The 23,686-nt window shown below is 39.0% G+C and overlaps 1 protein-coding gene across 1 annotated transcript in view; it reads right to left on the bottom strand.

Moving 5' to 3' along the window:
- Positions 1–1,586: 1,586 nt before the first annotated feature.
- Positions 1,587–23,686, bottom strand: part of LVRN (laeverin) — an 86,140-nt gene continuing 64,040 nt past the window's right edge. Inside the window, exons 13-20 of the mRNA XM_067731485.1 lie at positions 21,556–21,611; positions 17,689–17,842; positions 16,161–16,255; positions 14,111–14,218; positions 13,206–13,373; positions 12,847–12,984; positions 6,051–6,126; positions 1,587–3,210 (exon numbers count right to left, since the gene is read on the bottom strand). Of these exons, the coding sequence (XP_067587586.1) occupies positions 3,070–3,210; positions 6,051–6,126; positions 12,847–12,984; positions 13,206–13,373; positions 14,111–14,218; positions 16,161–16,255; positions 17,689–17,842; positions 21,556–21,611 (936 nt within the window). The 3' untranslated portion in view covers positions 1,587–3,069. The remainder of the gene's footprint in view (positions 3,211–6,050; positions 6,127–12,846; positions 12,985–13,205; positions 13,374–14,110; positions 14,219–16,160; positions 16,256–17,688; positions 17,843–21,555; positions 21,612–23,686) is intronic.

The raw sequence follows: 23,686 nt of genomic DNA, 5'->3' as shown, positions 1-23,686 counted from the left end.
ATGGGACTCCCCATTCTCACCCTGTTTGGGCTCTGACTGTCCATGTCGTAAGCTCCCTCCTTGCACTGTAGGGCCACTCTACTCACCCTTCATGGGCTCTGACATCCTGTGCCAAGCTGCTCCCTGGTGTGTGGACTCCCTCTTCACCCACTCAAGCTCTTACACCTCGTTCCAGGTCCTGGGCCTCCTCAGCTGCCCCTCAGCTCCCACTGGTGTAGACGCTTACCTTGCTCTGCCTCACCTTTAGGACTGACCTGTTTATAAAAGGAAGGGAAGAGGAAGAGTCCAAATAACTCTTAAATAAGAGTTGTGCTGTGAAGAACATATTTGCTGAATGTTGTTGAATTGGTGAGAAGATTGAGCTGGAGGCAATACACGTGTAGTTTCAAATGCTTCTGACTATGCTACGTAATTCTTTGTATCCGGGGAAGCAGTTACATTCACTTGTAAACCTCCCTTAAGGCTTGGGATTGGACATATTAATCCTGCTAGAGTATGGATGGAAAAAAAGCATTCACTGGAGTAATCAGGAAAAGTAATCAAGTAGAAATCCTTTTTAAAGCTCATTTTGCTTCTTCATTCATTCTTCAGAATAAACTGCTGTACAGATTGGTCCCAGAGCTCTGAATTACAAAGCATCTAGAGTGTTCAAGACTAAGGCATTTGTTCTCTCACTTAAGGTCAACAATGAAAAGTCACTGAATAGGTCTGAGGAGGAAAAAAGCATAAGATTATAAGGAAAACTTTAATTTCTGATGCTCAAATTAAAAAAATCATGAATACATTGTATATCTTGTTAACCTGCTTTAGGATGAACAGTATAAACTAGATGGGTCGAAAATATTGTGTTACAGTTGGCGTGCTAATAAATAAGCTGGTTTATTGGTTAATAAAGTATTTATACCATTTAGACAAATCTGACTCAGTATCACTCCCTGACTTATTGCTATCACAGTAATCAATCAATAATTACTTCTTTTTATACTAAGTATAAGGTACAATATAATAAAATAGAATGCTTATCTGGAGTAATTGGCTTCATCCAAGTAAGAAAATTTGTACATTATTCAAAATTCTTGTTCGTATTTAGAGGAAGGACTATTAACCAAATATTTGGGCATTTGATTTTGGATAAACATTTTTGGTGCTGTTTAATTACTACAGAAGCTAAGATATAATGGAATTTTAATTGTCAACAAATGGTCTGAAGAGCCCAATGTGCTCCTTTGGTAGGATCAGGGCTTGGCATCACCAATAACAGGCATCAGAGCCCGCTCAGCATCTCGAGCGCCAGCCTCCAAGCACACTTGGTCGAATGAGAGCACAGGAGGGGAGGAAGATCAAGGAGAGGGGACATGGACAACCAGGCAGAAGGAAGGCAGAGGTTACTGGAAAGGGAGAAGGAAGACAGGGGAACACAAGGGAGGGGGAGGGAGTGGAAGTGGAGGAGAGAAAGAAAGGAGGAGAAAGCAGTTGAGAGGACACGTGACATGGTTATCAAAAGATGAGATGGATGATTGGAGGAGATACGGGAAACAGAGAACGCACGTTTAAGAAAACACAGGAAGATACTGCACACGTAACAATTTGAAGACGTGGAGACGTTTTATTGCTTATATTTTAAATTGCTAAATTTAAAGAAAAATCTCTCTGACCTATGACCCATGGTCAAGTCTGTGCAGGCTGTGCTTTGGTCTGTTCTCATGGCCAAGTCCCATAACCTCCCATTCCCTCTCAGGGAGTATATTCTTGTGAAATGACTATGAAAGTGAACTTTTGTCTTGCATATTAATTTGTGGGTACATTAACTTACAGAAGAAATAGGAAAAAACGCTTAGATCACATTGTCTTGAGTTTATATGACATATTTAAAGGCTTTTCATTGACATAATCCTTAATCTTTACAGTATCACTTTGAGGTAGATAGAAGATCTGTAGTTTTGCCCCCATTCTGTAAAAACAAAATTAAAGTGAAAACAAGAATTAAATGGTATACACACAAAATCTAGAGTAGGATGATTTGCCTTAGCTGTCCTGATTAAATCAGGGGTAACAAAACTAAGCTAATTCCATACTTTGTGATTGATGAAAATGTTTAAAGTTGTCCAAACTACAAGCAGGTTCAATTTGGCCAAATGAAACCACATTTCAAACTTAATCTGCTGAGTGCAAAGCTATAAAAATTATGCTCTGGTTAGTCTTTTAGTTCTATTACTCTTTATCTGACCATTGTCCTTTGCGATGGAGATTAGCCCATAATTGCTATTGTCTGTTGACATCATCATTTTTGCTGCTAAATTTTGGCTGAAAGAGTGTCTGTCCCACAGGTGAATTACAGTCAAGAGCTTCAGGGCAGAGCCTTGCTTTCCATTTGCTCTCCACAACAGCAATCCTAAGGGTACTTCATAGATCCTACGATTCCAGGTCTCTTTGTGACACCATAAAGTTAGTAGCCAGTAAAGTGTGGCGTGATGCAGCAGGCACTGGGGAGAGAGAAATGGGCAGGAGGAGACACATTTCTTGCCTTTGGGGCACTTAATGTGGCTCACAAAATTGTCTGTTTCTTCTTTTTAAAACTTGCATTTCTTTGGCTTGTCTGTCTTCTAGTGAATATTATTTTTCTGGTTTCTATTTCTTTACACTGTTGTGTCATTTGCTCATTAAGTATTGAACTAAATAAACCCTAGAGTATTGCAAATCTGTATTTCCCTCAGAAAAGAATGTGCTCATTACCCAATGATGTAATATTCCACTGGCCTTCACAACTGAACAAGCAAAACTTTCTACGGTAAATTTGTTTTTCCAAGGTATTTAAAGTAAATCATGTGGTTTATAGCCCAACATGAAGCAAAATCTTCCCCAGAAATACAGCATCATTGGCAAAATCCTCAACAATCACTGAGCCTCAGGGCCAAACGTGACAATAGGGGAAGAACAGGACTCTGAGTAGTAAATGTGACTGAAATACGAATAACAAAACGTGTGGTTTTCCAGACTCACAGAATATTGGAAGACAAAACCGTGAGCACATTATAATATGCAAGAGAAGGGCCGAAAGTTGCCACTAAATTATGTGTTTTTCTGTAGCCACGCAGCTATCCTGGCACTTCGCTCCTTGTTTTTCAGATTTTCATTCTTTATTGTCTGTAATTTGGCCTGAACTGTGAGTCTCTGGTGCTCCTCCAACATGTTACTGCAAAACTGCTGCAGCTGAAAGGACAAAGAGACGGTTGGTCCATCAGTGCAACTGAACTTCTCACGTAGGCACAGTAAGACAAAGTTCATGTTAAGTAGCGACATGATCTTGTGAATGGATGATGACAGTTGGAATGAGTAGAAATGTCTGTCCCTATATGGTGTGTCCCTGAGGAGACTGTGACTGAGAAAATGTGATGAAGACTACACCAGTCCTGAAGAATCCGATGCAGACTGGAAGCTCCAGGAAGTAGGAACTTTGTCTATTCTACTCACTGCTCTATTCCCCAAGCACATAGTAGGTGCTCAATCAAGATTTCCAGAATGCATTTTGGATATTATACAAGATTTGTAGACAGAGACACAATGAGACCTTTCCTTATTTCAAAAGAAACTTTGCAACTTCCAAAGTTCAAAACTGGTACACAACATCCATGTCTTTACAAATGTTACCCTTTATTTAAGAATATTTATAGTGGATTCATCCACTGGTTAAATTCCTTCATTGAGTCAGGTCAAGCATTCAGTTATGGGAATGTTTGTTGCAATATTACATTCAAGCCAGACAGATCCCGATTGAATAATTGGGATAATAATAATTGAACTGAATAAATCATATTCCAAAAGTCTATTTCTGTGTCATTGGATTATAACTCAGAACACACATTACCATAAAATGACAGTGTACCCTACCAGCTCACAAAAGGTCACATAAATCCTAATGTACTTGAAATTAGGTAGTAATAGGGTTGTCAAGCCTAACTACAATGCAAAAGACAAATAAGGTTCTAGGAAAAAGTAGATTAAGGGGCCAGGAGCAAACCTCCCATTCTCTCCCACACCTGGGCATTCCTGCCAGGCAGTGGGAGCCACACACCAGCAGCACCACCCACGATTGAGCACCTACAGTGGGTGGGAGGGGAATGTGTGTCTGTGGGACTGTGTGTGTGGGGCTTCACGGGTGCTTGAGAGCATGAGTGAGGACAGGCTCCAGCAGGGTGGAGTAGAAAGACCAGAGCAAGAGATAAGGAGAGTGTATAAAAACTGTGCTGGTGTGGAGGGAAAAGGAATTCATATGACTTTCTTTTCATTTACCATTTTTAGTAATTGTTTTCAATATTATCACGTGAACCAATACATTGCAGTAGGACTGTTGGTCATTAACAGCTTTTTGACAAAGATATTCACGGTAGCTAACTCACTTGTTTTCAAAATTACAATAATTTAACTACTGCTAAATCCATTTTTGCATTTTTTTAATGAACTATCAGTGATTATAGAATTTTGGAACTTTGGGGATTGCTAAAGTTATGCAAACTTCATTCATTCGTTCAACAACAACAAAACTACTGGGTTTTGTAGAGATAAAGATGAACAGAGGCACTTTTGAAGATATCAACACAAACTCAGTTGATTCTAGGAGCTTTTGTTCCAGGATTTTTGGGTGTGCCCCTCACTCTCTTGTCTGGGGAATCCTTGATAAATCAGGTCCTGACAGCTCAGCCTCAGGCGGGCCAAAACCCAAACAAAGATCGTTCCTTCAGGAATTACCAGTTCTTCCTCTCTCTCTCATAGTAACAACTATATAGGATGATTTGGGAGCACAGAGGAGGAGAGGGTGTAAATTAGTTAGTTAAACATTTCCTAGAGGGCTTCCCTGGTGGTGCAGTGGTTAAGCATCCGCCTGCCAATGCAGGGGACCACGGGTTCAATCCCTGGTCCAGGAAGATCCCACATGCAGCGGAGCAACTGGGCCCCTGCATCACAGCTACTGAGCCTGCACTCTAGAGCCCGTGAGCCACAACTGCTGAAGCCAGCGAGGCACAACTACTGAAGCCCGCGTGCCTAGAGCCCATGCTCTGCAACAAGAGAAGCCACTGCAATGAGAAGCCCGCATGCAGCAACGAAGACCCAATGCAGCCAAAAATAAATAAATTTATTAAAAAAAAATTTCCTAGAATATGTGGTTGAAGCAGGGTCTTAAAGGAGGATTAGGAATTACCCAGCCAAGGACAGGCATGAGGAGGGCACCCCAGACGGAAGGTAGAGTGTTTCTGAAATCTGGGAAATGTGCAACAACATGATAATTTAAGAAATTCTGTTAAGTGGTACAGTGTAACTAGAGGAAAAGTGTTCGGGGGTACCTATGCCTCTTATTCTCTGACACTGGTTGGTGAAGTGGGCAAAAGTGAAGCTAGGGAGTAACGCAGGGGCCAGATTATGAAGGGCTTCATGTGCTAATGACAAGATTTTAAAATTTCTTCTAAAAACTATGATGAGATACTGAAACTTTGGGAGCAGGGCAATGACCGGCAGTGATGTGATGGATGGGATGGAGGGAAGAACAGTCTACGCCAGGGAGCCCGGGCCATAGTCTACTGCAATAATTCAGGTGAAGTACAACCCTCCATGAACAAGAATGGTCTCTATTTCAAGAGCAAGACAGAATTAAAAGACATTTCCTGGGCTTCCCTGGTGGCACAGTGGTTGGGAGTCCGCCTGCCGATGCAGGGGACACGGGTTCGAGCCCTGGTCTGGGAGGATCCCACATGCCGCGGAGCGGCTGGGCCCATGTGCCACAACTGCCGAGGCCCGCGTGCCTGGAGCCCGTGCTCTGCAACAGGAGAGGCCACGGCAGTTAGAAGCCCGTGCACCACAATGAAAACCCAATGCAGCCAAAAATAAATAAATAAATAATAATTAATAAAAGACATTTCCTGCACAGTGATAATACCGTGAATGGAGCATAGACTGTAACAATTCAGAAAAGCATATTTTTAATTTTAGCAACTCCAAACTACACAAAAAATGGCTTCTAAATTGTCTTTATAATGTACAATATCTATAGTACTTACCTCTAAGATCTGTAAATCCGTACTTATGGTTCTCCCTATTACGTATAACAGAGTAACCAATGATTGTGTTCCATACCTACAAAGCAACGAGATGCTAATCATGAGTGGAAAATGTTTGGCAAGACAAAGCTACAGAGCAGATAAATGCTAAGTATACAGCCCTTATTAATTCCTAACTCCCAAATCTAAGCAAAACCATATATGAACTTGTTTAGCTTCATCTTTTCCTAGAAAATTCATGCTATAGGAAAGTCTATTAGCACAAAGAATTATAGTTTAATATTGATTTGTGTAACAGATAGTTTTAAAAGTTTCATTTAAATATAAAAAGCTGTTCTTAAAAACAGTAACAACAACTGTTTTTATCTTTCAAAATGAAGTGGTTAGAACAGATGTCACATACCCAAATTAAAAAATTTTAAAAGAGAATAGGTAGGGCTTCCCTGGTGGCGCAGTGGTTGAGAGTCTGCCTGCCATGCAGGGGACACGGGTTCGTATCCCGGTCCGGGAAGATCCCACATGCCGCGGAGCGGCTGCGCCCATGAGCCACAGCCGCTGAGCCTGCGCGTCCGGAGCCTGTGCTCCACAACGGGAGAGGCCACAACAGTGAGAGGCCCGCGTACCGCAAAAAAACAAAAAAAGAGAGAGAATAGGTAAATACTCAAAGTATACCCCTTAAAAAGTGTAGTTAATATAGAATCAGTTTCAGAAACGCTGACTAAAATACCCTGAAAGCTTATTGAAACTTCTGCATTTGTATATGCTTTTTGGAAAGAGATTCTCAAAATGTTGGTGATCCCTGAGGGCTAAGTACTCTGGCTTTCCTTAAGCTCCCTCAAACAGGTATGGTAACTGAAACTTCCCCTTTAGTTTAGTGACCTTGAATAACTGACAAGAATTGTCTGAAAAACAGCCATGAAATGTTGCTATGGAAAAACAGCAGATACATACCTGCTCAAAGTGTTGCTGTAGTTAAAAAAGTAAAGAAAGACTTTTGGATGCATTAAAAAGGAAAGAAAATTTAAAAGGTTAATATAATGGCCTGGACAAGAAAGGGTTGAATCAGGATTCTGTCTTGATAGTTGATAGTTAACACATACAATTGGTTTACTTCAAAAATGTATACTTGAAATTAAAAATTGTAAGAGTTAACATCGGCATGATATGCAGACAAAGGTGAGAGAAACACAGTGCTTTTGTCCTTTTTAAGTTCCCAGCTATAACTTAAGCTGAGTCTACTTCAGCAAAGTGGAGGATAAGAGACTGTCTACATATAATTCAGGCAACCAAATCTGTTTCTATGGGGAAAGAAGAAATATTTCTTAGTTCTTCATTTTGGTTGGCCAGGTTTAAAAAGCCTGTGAAATGACTCAAGAAATTTGACAAAATTTGCAAAGAAACTGAGTTCCAGACTTAAAAAAAAGTAGCAAACAAAAGAAAACTACCTACGTTGCTAAACGTGTGATTTTTCTACCAAATACAGGAGAAAGGTTACCCCAGAGGCAGGGCTGGGTTTGAAGTTACCTTGTGGCAACTTATAAATTGTAAAAATGGGGAATAACATATAGTTAGAAGCATTGGGATGGAGATTAAATGAGATAATGTACACTGAAGCACCTATCAGGGTGCCTGGCACACTTCATTCCTTCCTGTTCTTGAAAGTTTCAAGAGGAGATATTTTTGAGACAGATGATTTATCCTTCTGGTTGAGAGAGCAATCTCTTTGAAACAGTACTCAACAAAAATATATACATTACAGATAGCTTAGCCCACCAGTAGTCAAAGGTATTAACATGAAGACAGGAGGCAACGTTTGTCAGGATAGTTGCCCTTTCAAGAAATTGATAACATTCAGTGCTAGTCAGCATGATTTGGGACTCTAGTCCATCTCACCTTCCGCTTCTCTCCTTTCTCACATTTGCCCTCCCCTCCCATCCCTTCCCCTGCCATGTCTGATTTCCTGCAGCAAGCTTGGCCACTTAGGTAAGCATGGAGGCAGCCAGGTTATCTCGCCTGACCCAGTGATAGGCAGTGAAAATGGGCCCTCCAGTGCTTGGACACAGCACTCCGATAACATCTTAATTCTCTCAGTTTGTTCCAATTTAACCCTTTCAACTCTATGTTCCCCATCATGAAATACAAGAGTAGAAGTAAAAATGAGTGTAAGTTTCTGCTATATTTAAAAAGGATAACCAACAAGGACCTACTGTATAGCACAGGGAACTCTGCCCAATGTTATGTGGCAGCCTGGATGGGAGGGGAACCTGGAGGAGAATGGATACATGTATATGTATGGCTGAGTTGCTTTGCTGTGCACCTGAAACTATCAGAGCATTGCTAATTGGCGAGACTCCAATTTAAAATAAAAAGTTAAAGAAAAAAGAGTGTAAGTTTTTCAAGCATAGGACTTTAGCCAGTATCACATATTTGGAGAAGAAATAAGGGGTTTGGTGAGGAAGAGGGTAAGATTCGTTTTGGATCAGTTGAGTCTGAAAGTGATGATACCTTGTATTCTATATTCAAATAAAGCTAGGGTATTGCTGTAGGCGGTGAAGCCTGAATCGTTTTATGAAAGCCAAAAGCAACATAACAAGCATGAAGCAAACATCATTTCTACCACATCCAATAAGAAGTCACAAAAATCCTATTGTTTCGTGTCTATTCACACATTTCTTCATAGGAGCTATGCACAAGTGCAGGTTCATACTGATTTCTCTGTAACCTGAAAGATGTCTTTATGGTTAGTGGAAGCTCCCTCACTGGGATCAGTATCCAAAAGATCACCTCTCATCTAACAATTAACTAAATACCCCACAGCCACCAGTGCAGTGCCCTGCACGTGGGACTGAAAAGCAGTAACAAACCAAAGTTGTTTTACTCAAGCAAGTGTTCCAAAATATATATTCAGATTAGGCTCCCTGGGAAGAATTTGGGGCCTGGCTAAGGGGAGCAGATGTTCCTGGACTGCTATTGGCAGTGTCTCAACTCTAACGCTTGACCAGCCCTATTGCCTCCTTTCCAGGGCCCTAAGCTCCAGCCAGTTATGACAATCAGTCCCAAGTCGGACTCTCAGCCTTGCCCCCAGGCAATTACTGGTGTCCTCCCTTCCATGTAGAAGGTGAGTTTTTCCACCTGCTTGTTCAAATCCCCCTTCTTCTCTTTGAATCCCTAGAGCACTCTCCATCTGTCCTCTGTAACATTTATCGGAGACCGTGTCTTAATCACTTTATAACCCCCAACAACAGCTTGAACTAACTGTGCCTTGGCATAGAAAAGCCAGAACTTCTTATTACCAGAAAGAACTTTACAGCTGATCACATACGACATCTTTCATTTTATGCAAGAGGAAACCAAGGCCTAAATGTTAACTAATAGGCCATCAATAAATAAATGTTGTTCTAGTTACAGTTCCAGATGAGAGGGTTAGAGAATTTAGTTTCTCATCTGTCTTTCGCTTGGAACAACTGATCTACTGGCAGAGTGACACTTTGTTTACATTAGCATAGACGGTGCATAGCAGGATTACAGTGACAAGACGCTGGGCTAGATGCTAGATTTCCTTCTGACGGGCTTCTTGGAGCTTTATGATGCTAACATATACTGTGAATTTGTGGAGGTTAAAATAGACAGTTTCCAAACCGATAGGCTACTGTCTCCTTTGTTCACAGAAGGCTTGTCAGTGTCTCCATGAATAACGCTCAGTGAAACGCACTGGAGAAATACCAGTTTCAAAGCTAATTTGCGAGTGATCGGTCACATTATAGCAAATTTAAAATAAATCCTTTTCACTTAAATAACATAAAATTTAATTTGTCATCGCATTTGTTTACTTACACTTTTATACTACCTTTATCATTTTATGAAGCCTGGTGACATACAAATATTCATGTCAAATATAATTGTTTAATAAGTGCTAAGTAAATATTCTGATGTACAAAGAATAAGGTAAGCATTCCTGTGCCATTTTAATGTATATTACATTTTAATTATTAATTTGAACTTTTATTTCCTCTTAACAATCCATATATAATATTACTGTCTATTCAAAATCATTTGCAAAATTCAGCAAGACTGGTGACTATAAATCGAATCCTAAAAATAAATGTTTTAGATGTAGAAGGCAAATTTATTTGAGTCTCAAAGACTTTTTGTAGCAGAATGTGTAAGAGGAGTAACTGAGCTTAATGTATCATAAACAGAAAAGGAAAGGCATCTATTTTATGAGCATGGCATTTTGTTGATAAAAGATAAAAACATTTAAGCCATGGTTAAAAGTGAATGCATTTAGAATTCTAAGACCTTCGTAGGGATAATGAAATACCTGTTTAGAGTTTTTTTTTTTTTAAAGGAAGTCCTTCTATACTAGTATTTAATACAGTTAAATCATTTAAATTGCCAGACAATGGACTTTTTAGAGAGCGCTGCAAACATGTTTCTGTTCTCCAAATGCAGAAAAAAGTTCTTCTGAGGAATAAAAATTAGCACATACTTAAATTAAGAGCAATCTTTCCCATGGGTTGCTCAAAGCCATTTGGGGGGCTTAACTAGTTACATGTGCTGTGTATGGTATAGAAAGAGAGGAGAAATAAACTGAGAGGTTGTTTTACCCCTTAGAGCAGTGTTGTCCAGTTGAATTCTCTCTATCTGAGCTGTCCAGTATGGTAGCTACTGGCCACACTGAGCACTTAAAACAAGGCTAGTACAACTGAGGAACTGAATTTTTGTTTGTTTGTTTTGGCTGTGCCACAAGGCTTATGGGATCTTAGTTCCCCAACCAGGGGTCGAGGATTGAACCTGTGCCCCCTGCAGTGGAAGCGTGGAGTCCTAACCATTGGACCACCAGGGAATTCCCTGAGGAGCTGAAGTTTAAATTTTATTTAATTGTACTTAATTTATATTTAAATAGCCATATGTTGGCTAGTAGCTATCATATTGAGCAATGCAGGCTTAGATATTTTTTTAATCCAGTGTCAATTGGTTCCATGTTCAACTACACCGGGGTCACCTGGGGTGCTAGAGAAAGGTATAGATTTTGCACCCTATTCTGGCAGATTCTGATTTTCAAGGGGTAGAGTGGGCTTGGGAGTCTTTAGGTGTATGAACCACCTAAAGCTGCATCTTTCTCAGGGCCCGGCAGGGCATCTGAAGGCAGGGAGACTGTTATAGGCTGCAGTGATTACAAGCTGGGTCCTCAGGAAAATCATCACTTATTTTTTAAAGGAGCTGTTCTCTCAGCAGTTTAATTCCAAAATTGCTGCTAGATTGTTCGGCAGGATGCTCTGGAAGAAAACAGTCAGGGACTGTAGCTGAAGTGAATGATCTTGAGCAAAATGATCACGGCAGCAAGAGGGCAGATGGCTTCCAGTCCAGGCAAAGCTAGGCATGTCAGCCCAAGAGGGGGCATGATGGGGGTCAGAGCCTTCGATACAAGCTCCAGGGAGAGGGAACAGAACGTAACAGACAGCCCTACGAGGCTGGAACCTCTGAAACCTCATGGAACAAGGCTACCTGAGTAAATACTTCTGATTTATAACCAACTCCCAAATTCCCACTGGGAAGTAGGACCTGGGAAGGAGGGCATTACCTTTAATGACTTAAACAAAAATGGAAGACATAATTTACCCCCAAGGTCATAAGGCTCTCTGAACAATGAACCTAGAATGATAATTTAAAACAAGAGATAAGGCCAATTTTCTCAATATTGTGAGTATGCTATGCATGTCCCCCTGATGAGCCAGAAAAACGGTACTGTACAAAAGAGCTTTTATCTACATGTTTAAAATTTCTGATTTAAAAATACATTTTTGGTGTATTGTAAAGGTGTTCAATACATGTCCATAAAAGAAAAACATTCCATTATTTTGCTGTATAAGAGAACCATATTCAGATTCTTAAACATTTATATTCTAAATATATCTTCTGTTCCAAAGACCTAAATTTATTTGCAAAAATTATCTTCCAACTTTATAGCTGTGTATGTACCTGAACTGTTGTCTACTCTGATCTGCTAACTCTTCAGTATGTGAATAGTTGTAGGACATATTATTCGAGGCTTTTAAGAATGCATGGTTCAGGCTTTCAGAGACTGTGAAGCTGGGGAGATCCTGGCCTGGAGAAGGATGCTGTCAGATCTCCTTGTCTTCCCAGCCCTTCGACCCTCCCCTGAAGCCCCTCAATAAAATGGCTTGATCCACCCTCCCACCCCTCGCAAAACGAACGTATGGTTAAGTCATGTTCTAGAAAGAGCAGCTATCGAGGGTATGCTGCCTGACTTGTGCATTTCAACGTCTATTTTACCTGGCAGGCTAAGTAGCAAGCAGATTTAATCTTAAAAGGTGAGAAACACAAAAAGTTCAAGAACATGGAAGCCAGATACATAAAGGGAATCTGACAAAAGGCACAAGCAATATCCAAGCTTATGTAGTAATGAACATTGCTGTTTCTTAAAGATATGGTGATGTACTTCACAAAAGAAATGAATGGATGATGTACACTCATACCAAAACACATGACTTGCTCTAATCTGTGTCTCTGAAGACAAGATTCTTAGTGGGCACAGTGGGAAATTGAGGTAGATAAGTACCCCATGCAAATCTACATTCACAAAAAAAGCCAAAACTGAGGATAAGTGACCTTATCTTTCACACAGCTAGTTTGTGGTGAGACTAAACGCAGGAAAATGTATCAGTTTTCTAGTCAATGCAAAGGACTTTAGTGACCTGGCCAGACTAAAGTTGAGCCACTAGCACCAAACCAATGAACTAAATGAAAGAGAGGTCTCCCATTTCCTCCTTACCTTTCACTCACAGCTTGCCAATTGTTGATTAAAAAGTCCTTTGCAACGTATCGGCCAACTTCAGAGGCTGCCACAGCTTCGATTATATTTGTTTCATTAAAAGTGGATGGAGATGTAGTGATGGCATACTCCATATATCTGTAAAAGCACATGTGGCAGAAAATAAATACGTAAACATTATCCAATGGAAAGAGTAAATTTAAATAAATGGAGCTAAAATCCCATATGGTTCTAAGTTACTGAATTATAAGTATCCTTCATATTAATTCTTATATTAGCTCATTTCTATTTTTCTCCCTTTGGTTTATTAATTGCATTCCTCCACCAAGAGCCCTTTCAAGGTAAGTTGTAATAATCACCTGTTAAGTATCCATGGATCTTTACTGCAGCTCATTGCATAAGCAAGTTGAATCCTTTCTTCTTCCTTTGTTTTATTATTGTAGATATTTAACAAAAAATCCCATTCTTTATCATTTCCCAAGGCAATGCCATAACATAAAATCACATTTTTAATCGGATAAGGTATTCTGTAAGGTATAACATGCAATGATATTTTTCATAGCAGTTAAGTTATATGTTAATCTAGGTTGTCATATAGTTAGAAGTATAAATCTAGAAAAAATGTCTGTGATCTCAGATATAAATATCAAAAGTAGGAATCTAGAGAAGCAATTGTGAAAACTGTCATTCATATTAACATCTTGAGATCGTCAAATTAGTTCAGAAACTAAGGAGTTTTGAGGGAGAAGTAAATTAGAACAGTACAAACAGTGTGTGTTGATAACTCAGTTTGGTTTCATATCTTATTATCACATTCTCTAAGAGTCCATATGAGGTCATATTTTAAAGGTAATATAATAACACCAGAATGACAGAGTGTTGGTCTCAGGTGTCAGTGAGACTGCAAACTTACACAGAAAGAGATGCACTGATGCACTTTTATATATGTGAATAAATAACTATAATGAACAACCTAAATAAGACTCGAGATAACCACAGGTGCGTATTAGGGAATGCACCGGCAATGAGAGGTCCCGGATGAGAATTCCGTGTATAAATTCTAATCTATTGCTATGCACAGACCTCCATGAGACAATTGTGTGTGTGTGTGTGTTTTAAAGGACATTTGAAAAAAAAAGTAAGAGAGAGAGATTATCTAAGTGAAAACAAAATGTTCACTCCCAGAGTAAGAGCATCAAAAGGAAGAGAAATTGTTGGTGCTGAAACAGAACAAAAAGAAGGGCAATTACAATATTACACTTACTCATTCTCTGGATGGTTCATCCAGTTTCTGAAAAGGTCTCTTGACAGCTGAAGACAGTCCTCAAGACCCAACCAACACGCAGTTCCAAAAAGTTTTTCCAGTGATATTCTTGAAGGAAATATCAAAGAAAAACATGTATTTTTCATTACTGCATTGATTTTTTCTGCCGCCAAGAATATGTGTTTCATAAAAAGATGGGTATTTGAAAACATCCTTCCAATCACATCAGGTTTGTTAAAAAACAGCCTTTGTGGATGGCAACTGTATTTAAGGTTCAGGGAAATATTTGCTGAGAGGCTCTCAGGCACCAAATAAGCTCCAAGACTGGTACTTTCTGAAAGTAAGAGATAAATTACTGCCTTCCTTCATCTCCCTCAAACACACACGGGTGTACACACATGCCACATCTGTTATCAATTTATTTTTCCTCCCTTATACAATAACTCCCTTACAGATTAAAAAAAATGACTTTTAAGTATCTGATATAACACACTTAAAAATAAAGTTCTTTCTCTACACGTGAGAGCAGAGGGAATGGTTTATTTCTCTCCTTCGACAGCTAGCCTCTCCTGGCTTAAGCTTCTGTTTCTTCCTCCTGGCTATTAACGTTGTCTCCAGAAAAAGAATGGAGGTTTCTGCTTTGTTTTCATAGCTGAGCAGAGGTACACATTCCCATTGCAAACAAAATCAGTTCAAAAGAACGTGGAGAAGAACAATGATAAATCCAGATGAGCGGTGCCTTGAGGTGTTGCAGTTTGGAGTAAGAGGTAAAGGAATTCAAATGGGTCAGGAGTTTCCGGAAAATGCCAAGAGGCAAATCTCCATTGCTCCACCCTCCCTCCAGTTTCATCCCAGCCTGGCCTGACCTTCTGATAAGCAGAGGTAGAATCTCCAGGGGGGGAGACCTTCTGAGAGACAGTTCTGAGCACTCATTTACACATTCACTCCTCTCCCCACCCACCCCAAGCTGGCAGCAGCAAGATGGAATTCTCTAGAAGCACAGTCTAACTCCCTGAGATTGCTCTGAAGAGAACTGGCCCAGGGATGCTACAAAAAGCAGGTCACTTCAGGCCAGTTTAGGAGAGCCAAGGCCATGGCTGGTTAACAAAGGTGCTGTGCCTGGTTGGGCCTTTCTGTTTGCCTATACAACTTGCCTACCCACTTTCCATCCTAGCTCATCCCCGCCGTCTTCCATCCATCTGTAAATCCAACCACATTGTTTGTCCATTCACACGCCCTAGCTCTAAAATTTCTCCCCTCTCAGAAGGATACTTGTGAGAGAGAATAACCCCACCTTTTGTATTTCTTACTTGGTCTAATTGGTTTCGGCTTGATGTTGACTAGAGCTGTAAATATAATCCCTGTACCATTCATTGTTGGTCACAGATTCCCTCGCTAAATCTGGAAGCCCAGCCTACACACACAAACCTTGTGTCACAGGGATGCCAGCGGTACTGCAGCCCTGTTTTGCCTTTCTCCCCCTTTCCAGAGTAGCTTGACAACAGGCATAGTCCCCTAACCGAACCAATGATGGGGAAATCATTTGCAATACTTGGTCATGCTCACACACAGATGACTGATACAGTTCACTGTCAACCTCCCTAATCATATCTGCATAATGTTAGAATTTCTGTCTGACATAAATAATGGAACTTTTCCCTCTGTCATCAAGAATATACAGAGGGGATTTTTTTCCCTGTGTATCCTTCCTATACCCTTCAATTTGTTTGTATAGGCTGGTTTTGCTTAACACAACCCTTCATCAATAGTACAACATACTTAAGATTTCAACCAGTAGCCTAAGATTGGAGAATATAAAGCTATAAATTCCTGTGTGTACTTGTATGTGCTTCGCAGGTAAATTCAGATTCCCAAACTACTATTTCCTATTAGGATACATGTAGCTCACTAATCCCAAATCTACTATTCTCAAATGGCACACAAATCTCTCAGTGAATCATAACTATTAGTATCTTATTTTATGAATCTGGAAGCCTATCCGTTAATATGAATTATTTAATTCAATGATCACTGGTCAAAAAGTACTTACAGAGCTAAATAGTCATCCTGCAATGTTGCCACATTTTCACGAATTATAGTTGAATAAGTATTCCATATTGAGATAAGTCTCTTTAACAGATACTTCTATAAACAATAAAGGAAATATACTGTTAGTTCTGCTCACAACACCCAATTTACACTGCTTTTCTCTTTGACTGAAAAGACATTAACAGAGAGGTGACAGATATTTCTTCAGAAGTAATCTTTATTTGTCACTAAATGTATAACTTTTAAAACCTCTATAGGTTCAGTTTCCTCAAACGTAAGCAATACGTAAACAATATGATGTGTGTCAGCACACTGCTTGGCACATAGTAGGAATTCAATAAATATCAAACATTCTTATCATTTACTATCACCCAAACATTTCCAGTTGTCTTTAAAATAGAGAAAAAATGGAGAAATATAAAACAAACTTTCTACCTTGAAACTTCCATGCTTAGTATATATATATCTCTGAAAAAACAAGGAATACTGATTTATGCCTTGGATTAATTTAAGCCCTGACTCCAAAATAAAATTTCTTCAATTGAGCTATCGGCTGGTAAATAATAAGGTTATAATAGTCCTACACTTACCAATACATCCCTCAGAATAAATTAATGTTATTCATTGAAAATTTTTAAAAACAAACATTAGCTTTTACTTCTTCTCTCAAAACCAGTGATCAGATGTTATCAGTGAGCCACCTTGATCCCACCAACAAGTGCCTTCTCCTACTGGTCGCCATGCCACATTCAAGTACGTTCCCATCAGCACTTTGTACACTAGATAAAAGAAAGTCTGGAACCCCGAAGTGCACTGCTCCAGACTCTCACTTGGAATCATCACCTACTACACTTGCTGTTTTGTTTGTGGCCCTTAACTCTCCGAGGGGCTGCTTCCAAACTTTGGCTTTGGTTTTACCTGTGCCATCTTTCTTACAATCACTGTTAAAGATCTAATAACAGAAATTTCCCCTTTTATAGATGTTATTTTCCCCTTTTATAAGGACAAGTTGGCATGGTTATTTCTTCATTCATTAACTCTAATTTCGCCATCTCTCTTCCCAATATCAAAAGCAGCTTCAAAATGTTTACTTTTTTGGAATATAACTCTCTGGTTTTAAGTGCCGGCCCTATAAATCAGAGGATATAAATCATGGATATAGAATTGTGAAAAATCATTCTGTTAGACTAACAATCTTTTAGGGAAACAGCTGTTAATAGATACTATCCTTTTTTAATAAGAAAAAAAAGGCATACCATTTCCATCCACTTCTGGTTTCTTAAGACACATTTATACCTCACCAAGAATTAAGAAACTGTCCAAACTTCTCTCATACTCATCTCCTAGACCAGGTCTATGACTAAGGTATTTTCTTCTAAGAGTAAACAACCATTCCTAAGAAAATGAATATATACAGAACAAATAGACTATTCTTTTGGGAAAGACCACTTTCACAGACACTATCTAAAATATGGAAGGAGGAAGACAGAAATTAAAAAAAAAAACCATCTAACAAAGAATGAAATTACCTTTAATAGTGGATATATATCATGGTTGTTCACATCAGAAACGAGATCCCTGGTCACTAGGTTCACCAAAACTGCATGCCACACTATGATTTCATCTTCTTCAGCAAGGTACTTGGTTAAATCAAGTGCTGTTTCAATCTCTATATAACTGTTTCTGTTTGGTTTAAAAAAAACCCACAGACTCAAAAACTCATATTTGTTCCATGCTTCAGTGCCTGACTTCAATAAGGTATATGAAACCAAGAAGCTAGAGGGTAAAAGTGCCATCTCATCGATGAAGTAGAACCCAAGCGATGTGGACAGACCCTCAATTTCAGCTTGATAGGTTCAAGTGCCCAAATTCTTGGAGGTTGTAGAAAATCCAGGCCAAATGTTGGGCTGATTGTCAGGCACTAGAATATTTGTGCATTTGGTATACATTCTTAAGAGACTATAATTTCCATTCAACAAGTATTAATTAAAAGTCATTATCTAATGCTCTGCCAGATACTAGTAGGAACACAAAACAAGTGTTGCTTACCAGAGAGGAGCTTATTACTTAGTGAAGAGCTGAGACTTGCACATAAGAAGGTGTTACTCAAAGGCCCTAGCAGAGGCAACGAATACAATAAAGTAGCAAAGAAGAAAAATATACGCATGTGATGGGAGAGGCAGGGAGGCCTTCTGGAGAAGGAAGTTGAGAAAAGCAGTGAAGGAAGGGTAGGATTGGAATAAGTAGAGAGATAGAGGAAGGCAGTTTAAAGTGGGAATTAGTGCGATAGGCAAGAAGATAAAGTGGGAATTAGTGTGATGGGCAGACCAAGTTAACCGAGGCAGGGAATTTCTTTTATGTGTAGTGAGAGATGGGAGTTAATAGGTAAGGTAAATCAAAAGTGTGGAGAGCCTTGAGTATCAGGATGAAGAGTTTACATGGGGTGGGAAGGTGTTTAAACAGCCGGGGTAACATCATGAAATCAATACCTTAAAATTTTGTTGCAACCGTGCTGCAGAAAACAGAATGGACTTCTAATATAAATAGAATTCTAAAGGACTAAAGGCTGGAAGCTAATGCAATAGGCTAGGCAAAGGGTGATGGAAGCTTGGCTTAGCACAGAAGCAGTGAAGGTGGTAAGTGAGGTGAGAATCCAAAAGACATTCCCGAGAACCCCAGAGTGAATAGATAAGACATGATGACTTGATGGGAGATAGAGAGAGAGAAAGAGCAGTCAAGGTTATCTCTGATGTTTCAAGTGTGGGGATGGGAAAAGTAGTAGTAGCTTCGACAGACAGAGAGAAATTGATAGCAGGAGCAATGTAGAGACAGAAATAAAGTTCAGTGTTTAAGGTACTGAATTTAAATGACCACAGGATAAACAGAAGACAGGAGGAGACAAATAGACACCTAGATTTAGAAGTCATCAACATATCCTTTCATAAACATTTATTGCGTACCTTATATCTGCTAGGCACTGTACATGTACATAATAAAATGATCACTGAAACCATCAGAAGGCATGAATTATCCAGAGGAAAGATAGAAGAAAATAACATAACCATGATTGGTCTTAAGGATGCTCACGGCAGCAGGAAAAAGAGAAGTCAGATCCTGGAGGAGAACTAGGTTTGCATATTGGAGCCTCAGGAAGTCAAAAAAGAAGTTTGCAGGAGGATGTGGTTAACAGTATAAAGTCATGATAATCTTAGAGAAATGTTTCAGCAAAGTAGTGGGCGGGGAAATGTGCTGTACATCACATGGGGAAAAGTGGTAAAAAAACGAAGGATAAAATAGGCAGACCTTCATTCAAGAAATACAACAGGCCAAAGAAAGAGAGAACACACTGTATCATTTATTATGTGTACTCCTTAATTTTACTGTCTGGAATTTAAGTTCTGAGCATATATTCATTTTCCTGGTTAGAAACTTATCAGCAGAGCTTATATTGAGTAAATCCAATATAAATGAAATCAATAATTCTGTAATACACTAAAATTCAGGCTCATTAAAATTATACCTACAGTCATCATCATTGGGTAACAAAAATCACTTCAAAATATTAATTGATAATCTATTTAGTTCCAGAAACTTTTTTTTTTTGGATACATCAATTACTTTATTTCCGTAACTTCCAGTATCTTAGAAAAATATGAATACATCTTCTACAATCTTCCTAAATTTATCCATTTAAACATTTAGGGGCTTCCCTGGTGGCGCAGTGGTTGAGAGTCCGCCTGCCGATGCAGGGGACACGGGTTCGTACCCCGGTCCGGGAAGATCCCACATGCCGCGGGGCGGCTGCGCCCGTGAGCCATGGCCACTGAGCCTGCGCATCTGGAGCCTGTGCTCCGCAACGGGAGAGGCCACAACAGTGAGAGGCCCGCGTACCGCAAAAAACCCCACAAAAAACCCCAAACATTTAGCAGTCTTTACAAATGCAAGTCTGAATCACTTGTATTTTACCTAAGTTTTTACTCTTGAGATTTTTAAAATAATGATTCTTATACATTTTGCAATAATCCTATAAATATTTAAACAATATTACTTTTTTCTGTTTACATCATCTCTACTGCATCCTTCTAAAGGTTTTCCTTTAAGGGCTTCCTTTTTTTTTTTTTCTCATGGAAAGGCATTTTATTTTATTTATTTATTTTTACAAATTTATTTATTTTATTTTTGGCTGTGTTCGGTCTTCGTTGCTGCTCACAGGCTTTCTCTAGTTGTGGCGAGCGGAGGTTACTCTTCCTTGTGTTGTGCAGGCTTCTCATTGCTGTGGCTTCTCTTGTTGCGGAGCATGGACTCTAGGCGCGCGGGCTTCAGTAGTTATGGCACATGGGCTCAGTAGTTGTGGCTCGCGGGCTCTAGAGCGCAGGCTCAGCAGCTGTGACGCATGGGCTTAGTTGCTCCGCGGCATGTGGGATCTTCCCGGACCAGGATCGAACCCATGTCCCCTGCACTGGCAGGCGGATTCTTAACCACTGCGCTACCAGGGAAGCCCAGGGCTTCTTTTTAAAACATTGAATTTTCTTTGCTGCTCCTTTAAGAGTCTTTCAAAATTTCTCCATAATCAGTTTAAACCTTATTATACCAAAGTTAATTTGATTGAAAATATACGATTTTCATATAATTAACTACCAAGTTTTGACTTGAGAAAGAACATATTCCTTCTTGTCAAATTGTTGTAAAAAACATTGTTTTCTGTGGCTTTCATTTCTAATAGTAGTAGATGTTATTGCTCTTATCCTGATAATGACTTTTTTGAATTGCCTTTTTTTCTAATTCTTTTATTGTTGCAAAATACACATAACATTTGTCTTCTTAACCGTTTTAAAGTGTATGTTTCGCTAGTATTAAATACATTCATATGTATAACTGATTCAATTTGCTGTACAGCAGAAACTAACACAACATTGTAAATCAACTGTACTCCAATAAAAAGTTAAAAAAAAATACATTCATAATGTTGTGCAACCATCATCTCTATCCATCTCCATAATTCTTTTCATCTTGTGAAACTGAAACTCTGTACCCATTAAACAATATCTCCCCATTGCCCCCTCCCACCCTCCTGCACCAGCCCTTGGCAACCACCAGTCTTTCCGTCTCTCTGACTCTGACTACCAAGTACCTCATGTAAATAGAAACATACAGTATTTGTCTTTCTGTGCCTGGCTTATTTCACATAGCTTAATGTCCTCAACGTTCATCCATGTTGTCGCATATTCTAGCAACTTTTATATCATAAATTCCACAATAACCACAGAATTTGATCCTAATCTTAATAAGTTAGGGCCTGTATGTGCTAAAGAACCAAGTTCATAATGATGAGATAATTATTTTTATAAATTTCTCAAGGTATACGCTAAAATGATGAAAGAAGAAAATATACTCACTTAGACAAGGAAAAGGCATCATCAACCAACTGAAGTCTGTGAATAACAGGAATAGCCTGCAAATGAGATCCAAAAATGTTCAGGAAAAGATGAGAACATTTTTAGTGAAAAAATAACTTTCAAAATAATAACAACATTAAAGATCATTGCTGCTTACAAAGCACTTTCATGTGAATTATGTACAGAGAAATGATCATTTCTAAGGATAGTTCCCATAATTTATTTATTATACATCTGCTTTTGATAAGTGATCCCTCTGGACATCAATCATAAGGCTTAAATATGGTTGAGAGTTTTGCCAAAATACTCTGTGAAAAACAGCATGTTAAAAAATAAAACAGGAAGCCAAGTTTAAAGGGCCTCTCCAAAACAGAAAGTATACATTAAATCGTATCACAACGTCCAAATTGTTGTCAGGGGACTTTTTGGCATAGGAAGCCTTAGAGAATATTACTTAGCTCTATTTTGGCAATAGTGAGGTACTCTTTTCAATGGTATCTCTCTTCTCAAGAGTTTACTAATTTGACACAATACCACCAACAGAGCCCTTTGAACCATGAAAAGGCAGGAGTCAACTGCCCACCTAACTCCTCAGGCTTCGGTTTGAGCTCCCTGGCGTTGTCAGGCCACAGGACTCTGTCTCAGCTTGTGTCCTAAGGGTGCCCAAAGTTTCCTACAGCAGTCCTTCAATACCCTCCCCAGCATGTTCATATATGTGGTCCCAGAAAATTTATCTTCACAACATCCCTTTAAGCATCTGAACAAGCCAAGCTTAATTCTTTCCTTTGTTGTAGCCGCATATCTTTTCCGGCAGTAATAATAACACTTACATTTTCTAGATTAATATTAATAATAGAAATGTTTTATTTGCTCAGCAACTATGTTGTATGAATAACTGACCCCAGTTTTCCAATAAGTAAATCTACAAGGGTTTCAAGAAATCATAGCTATAATGGCATGACCTAGTGCTTCCATGGCTAAGACTGCCCTTAGAAATTAAAAAGAATTTAGCTACTCTGAAAAAGATTTTTAAATAAAGTATTATTATAACTGGTTTTTGTACCTTTATTCAAAAGACCAATGATAATTTTTAAAAATTACTGATCATGTTCTGAATGCCCAAATTGTGTCAGGCCTCTGTTAAACATACTACACACATCACCTTATTTAATCTTCACAACAACCCTTTAAGGTCTATTACACCCATTATTAAACTGATAAGGAACCCAAGGCATGACTGGGCAAACAAGAGGCCCAAGGTCACACATCTGGTAAATGATGAACAAAAATATGAACAGAAGTCTACCTGACCCAGAACCCGAGCTCTGGACCAGTATGCTGTGCACTGCCTCTTCTGCCAGAGAGGCTGCTATGTGACTCACAGAACTTTTGAAGAGAGAGACACCTAAGATATCTTTTAGTTCAACTCTCTAGTTTTATGAATAGAGACTAAATGAACAGCCCAAGATTTCACAGCAGAGCCAACTCTATAGACCTCTAAGCCAGCACCCATCTGCACCAATGGAGATTTGGTTTAATTCAACCAATTAAAATCTGACTGATAAGAGGTAGCCAATATTTTAATATTTCTATATTGCATAATAATTTACAGTTGTTTTTACAACTTAAAGCAATATTGGATTATTATTGATACCTTGTGAATTAAATTGTCTCCTTTGAGGGAGGGTGAAAATACAGTTTTTAGAAAATTAACATTTTCTAGCATACACGTACTGGCACATATTATGGGCTTTGAAATTTTAAGTATATGTTTACTTACATCACCTCTAATCCTCATAAGGAATAAGAAAGATATGATATTATTCCCATTTTAAAGTGAAGAAATTGAAGCAGAACATTTAACTTGCCTAAGGTCACAAAATTAATGGTTAATAGGAAATTCTTCTGATTTTTTACCTAGAAAGGTAAAATTATTGTGGAAAAGTGAGATTAATGTTCAAAAACTCAATGCATTCAACCAAAACCTCTCCTTTCTAAGAATAAGAAAAAAAAATCCAGTATGCCTTGGGGTGAGGGGTGGCAACAGGGGTCAGGTTCCCACCAGACAGGTTGATGAAAGCTCAACCTCTAAAGGCTGGAGAGTGCAATATTAATGATATTTAATAAAAGG

Source organism: Pseudorca crassidens, chromosome 3 (genome assembly GCF_039906515.1).
Source record: "Pseudorca crassidens isolate mPseCra1 chromosome 3, mPseCra1.hap1, whole genome shotgun sequence".
NCBI classification, from domain to species: Eukaryota; Metazoa; Chordata; class Mammalia; order Artiodactyla; family Delphinidae; genus Pseudorca; species Pseudorca crassidens.
Note: the sequence above shows the minus strand (reverse complement) of the source record. Positions and strands in the feature narration are given on the sequence as shown.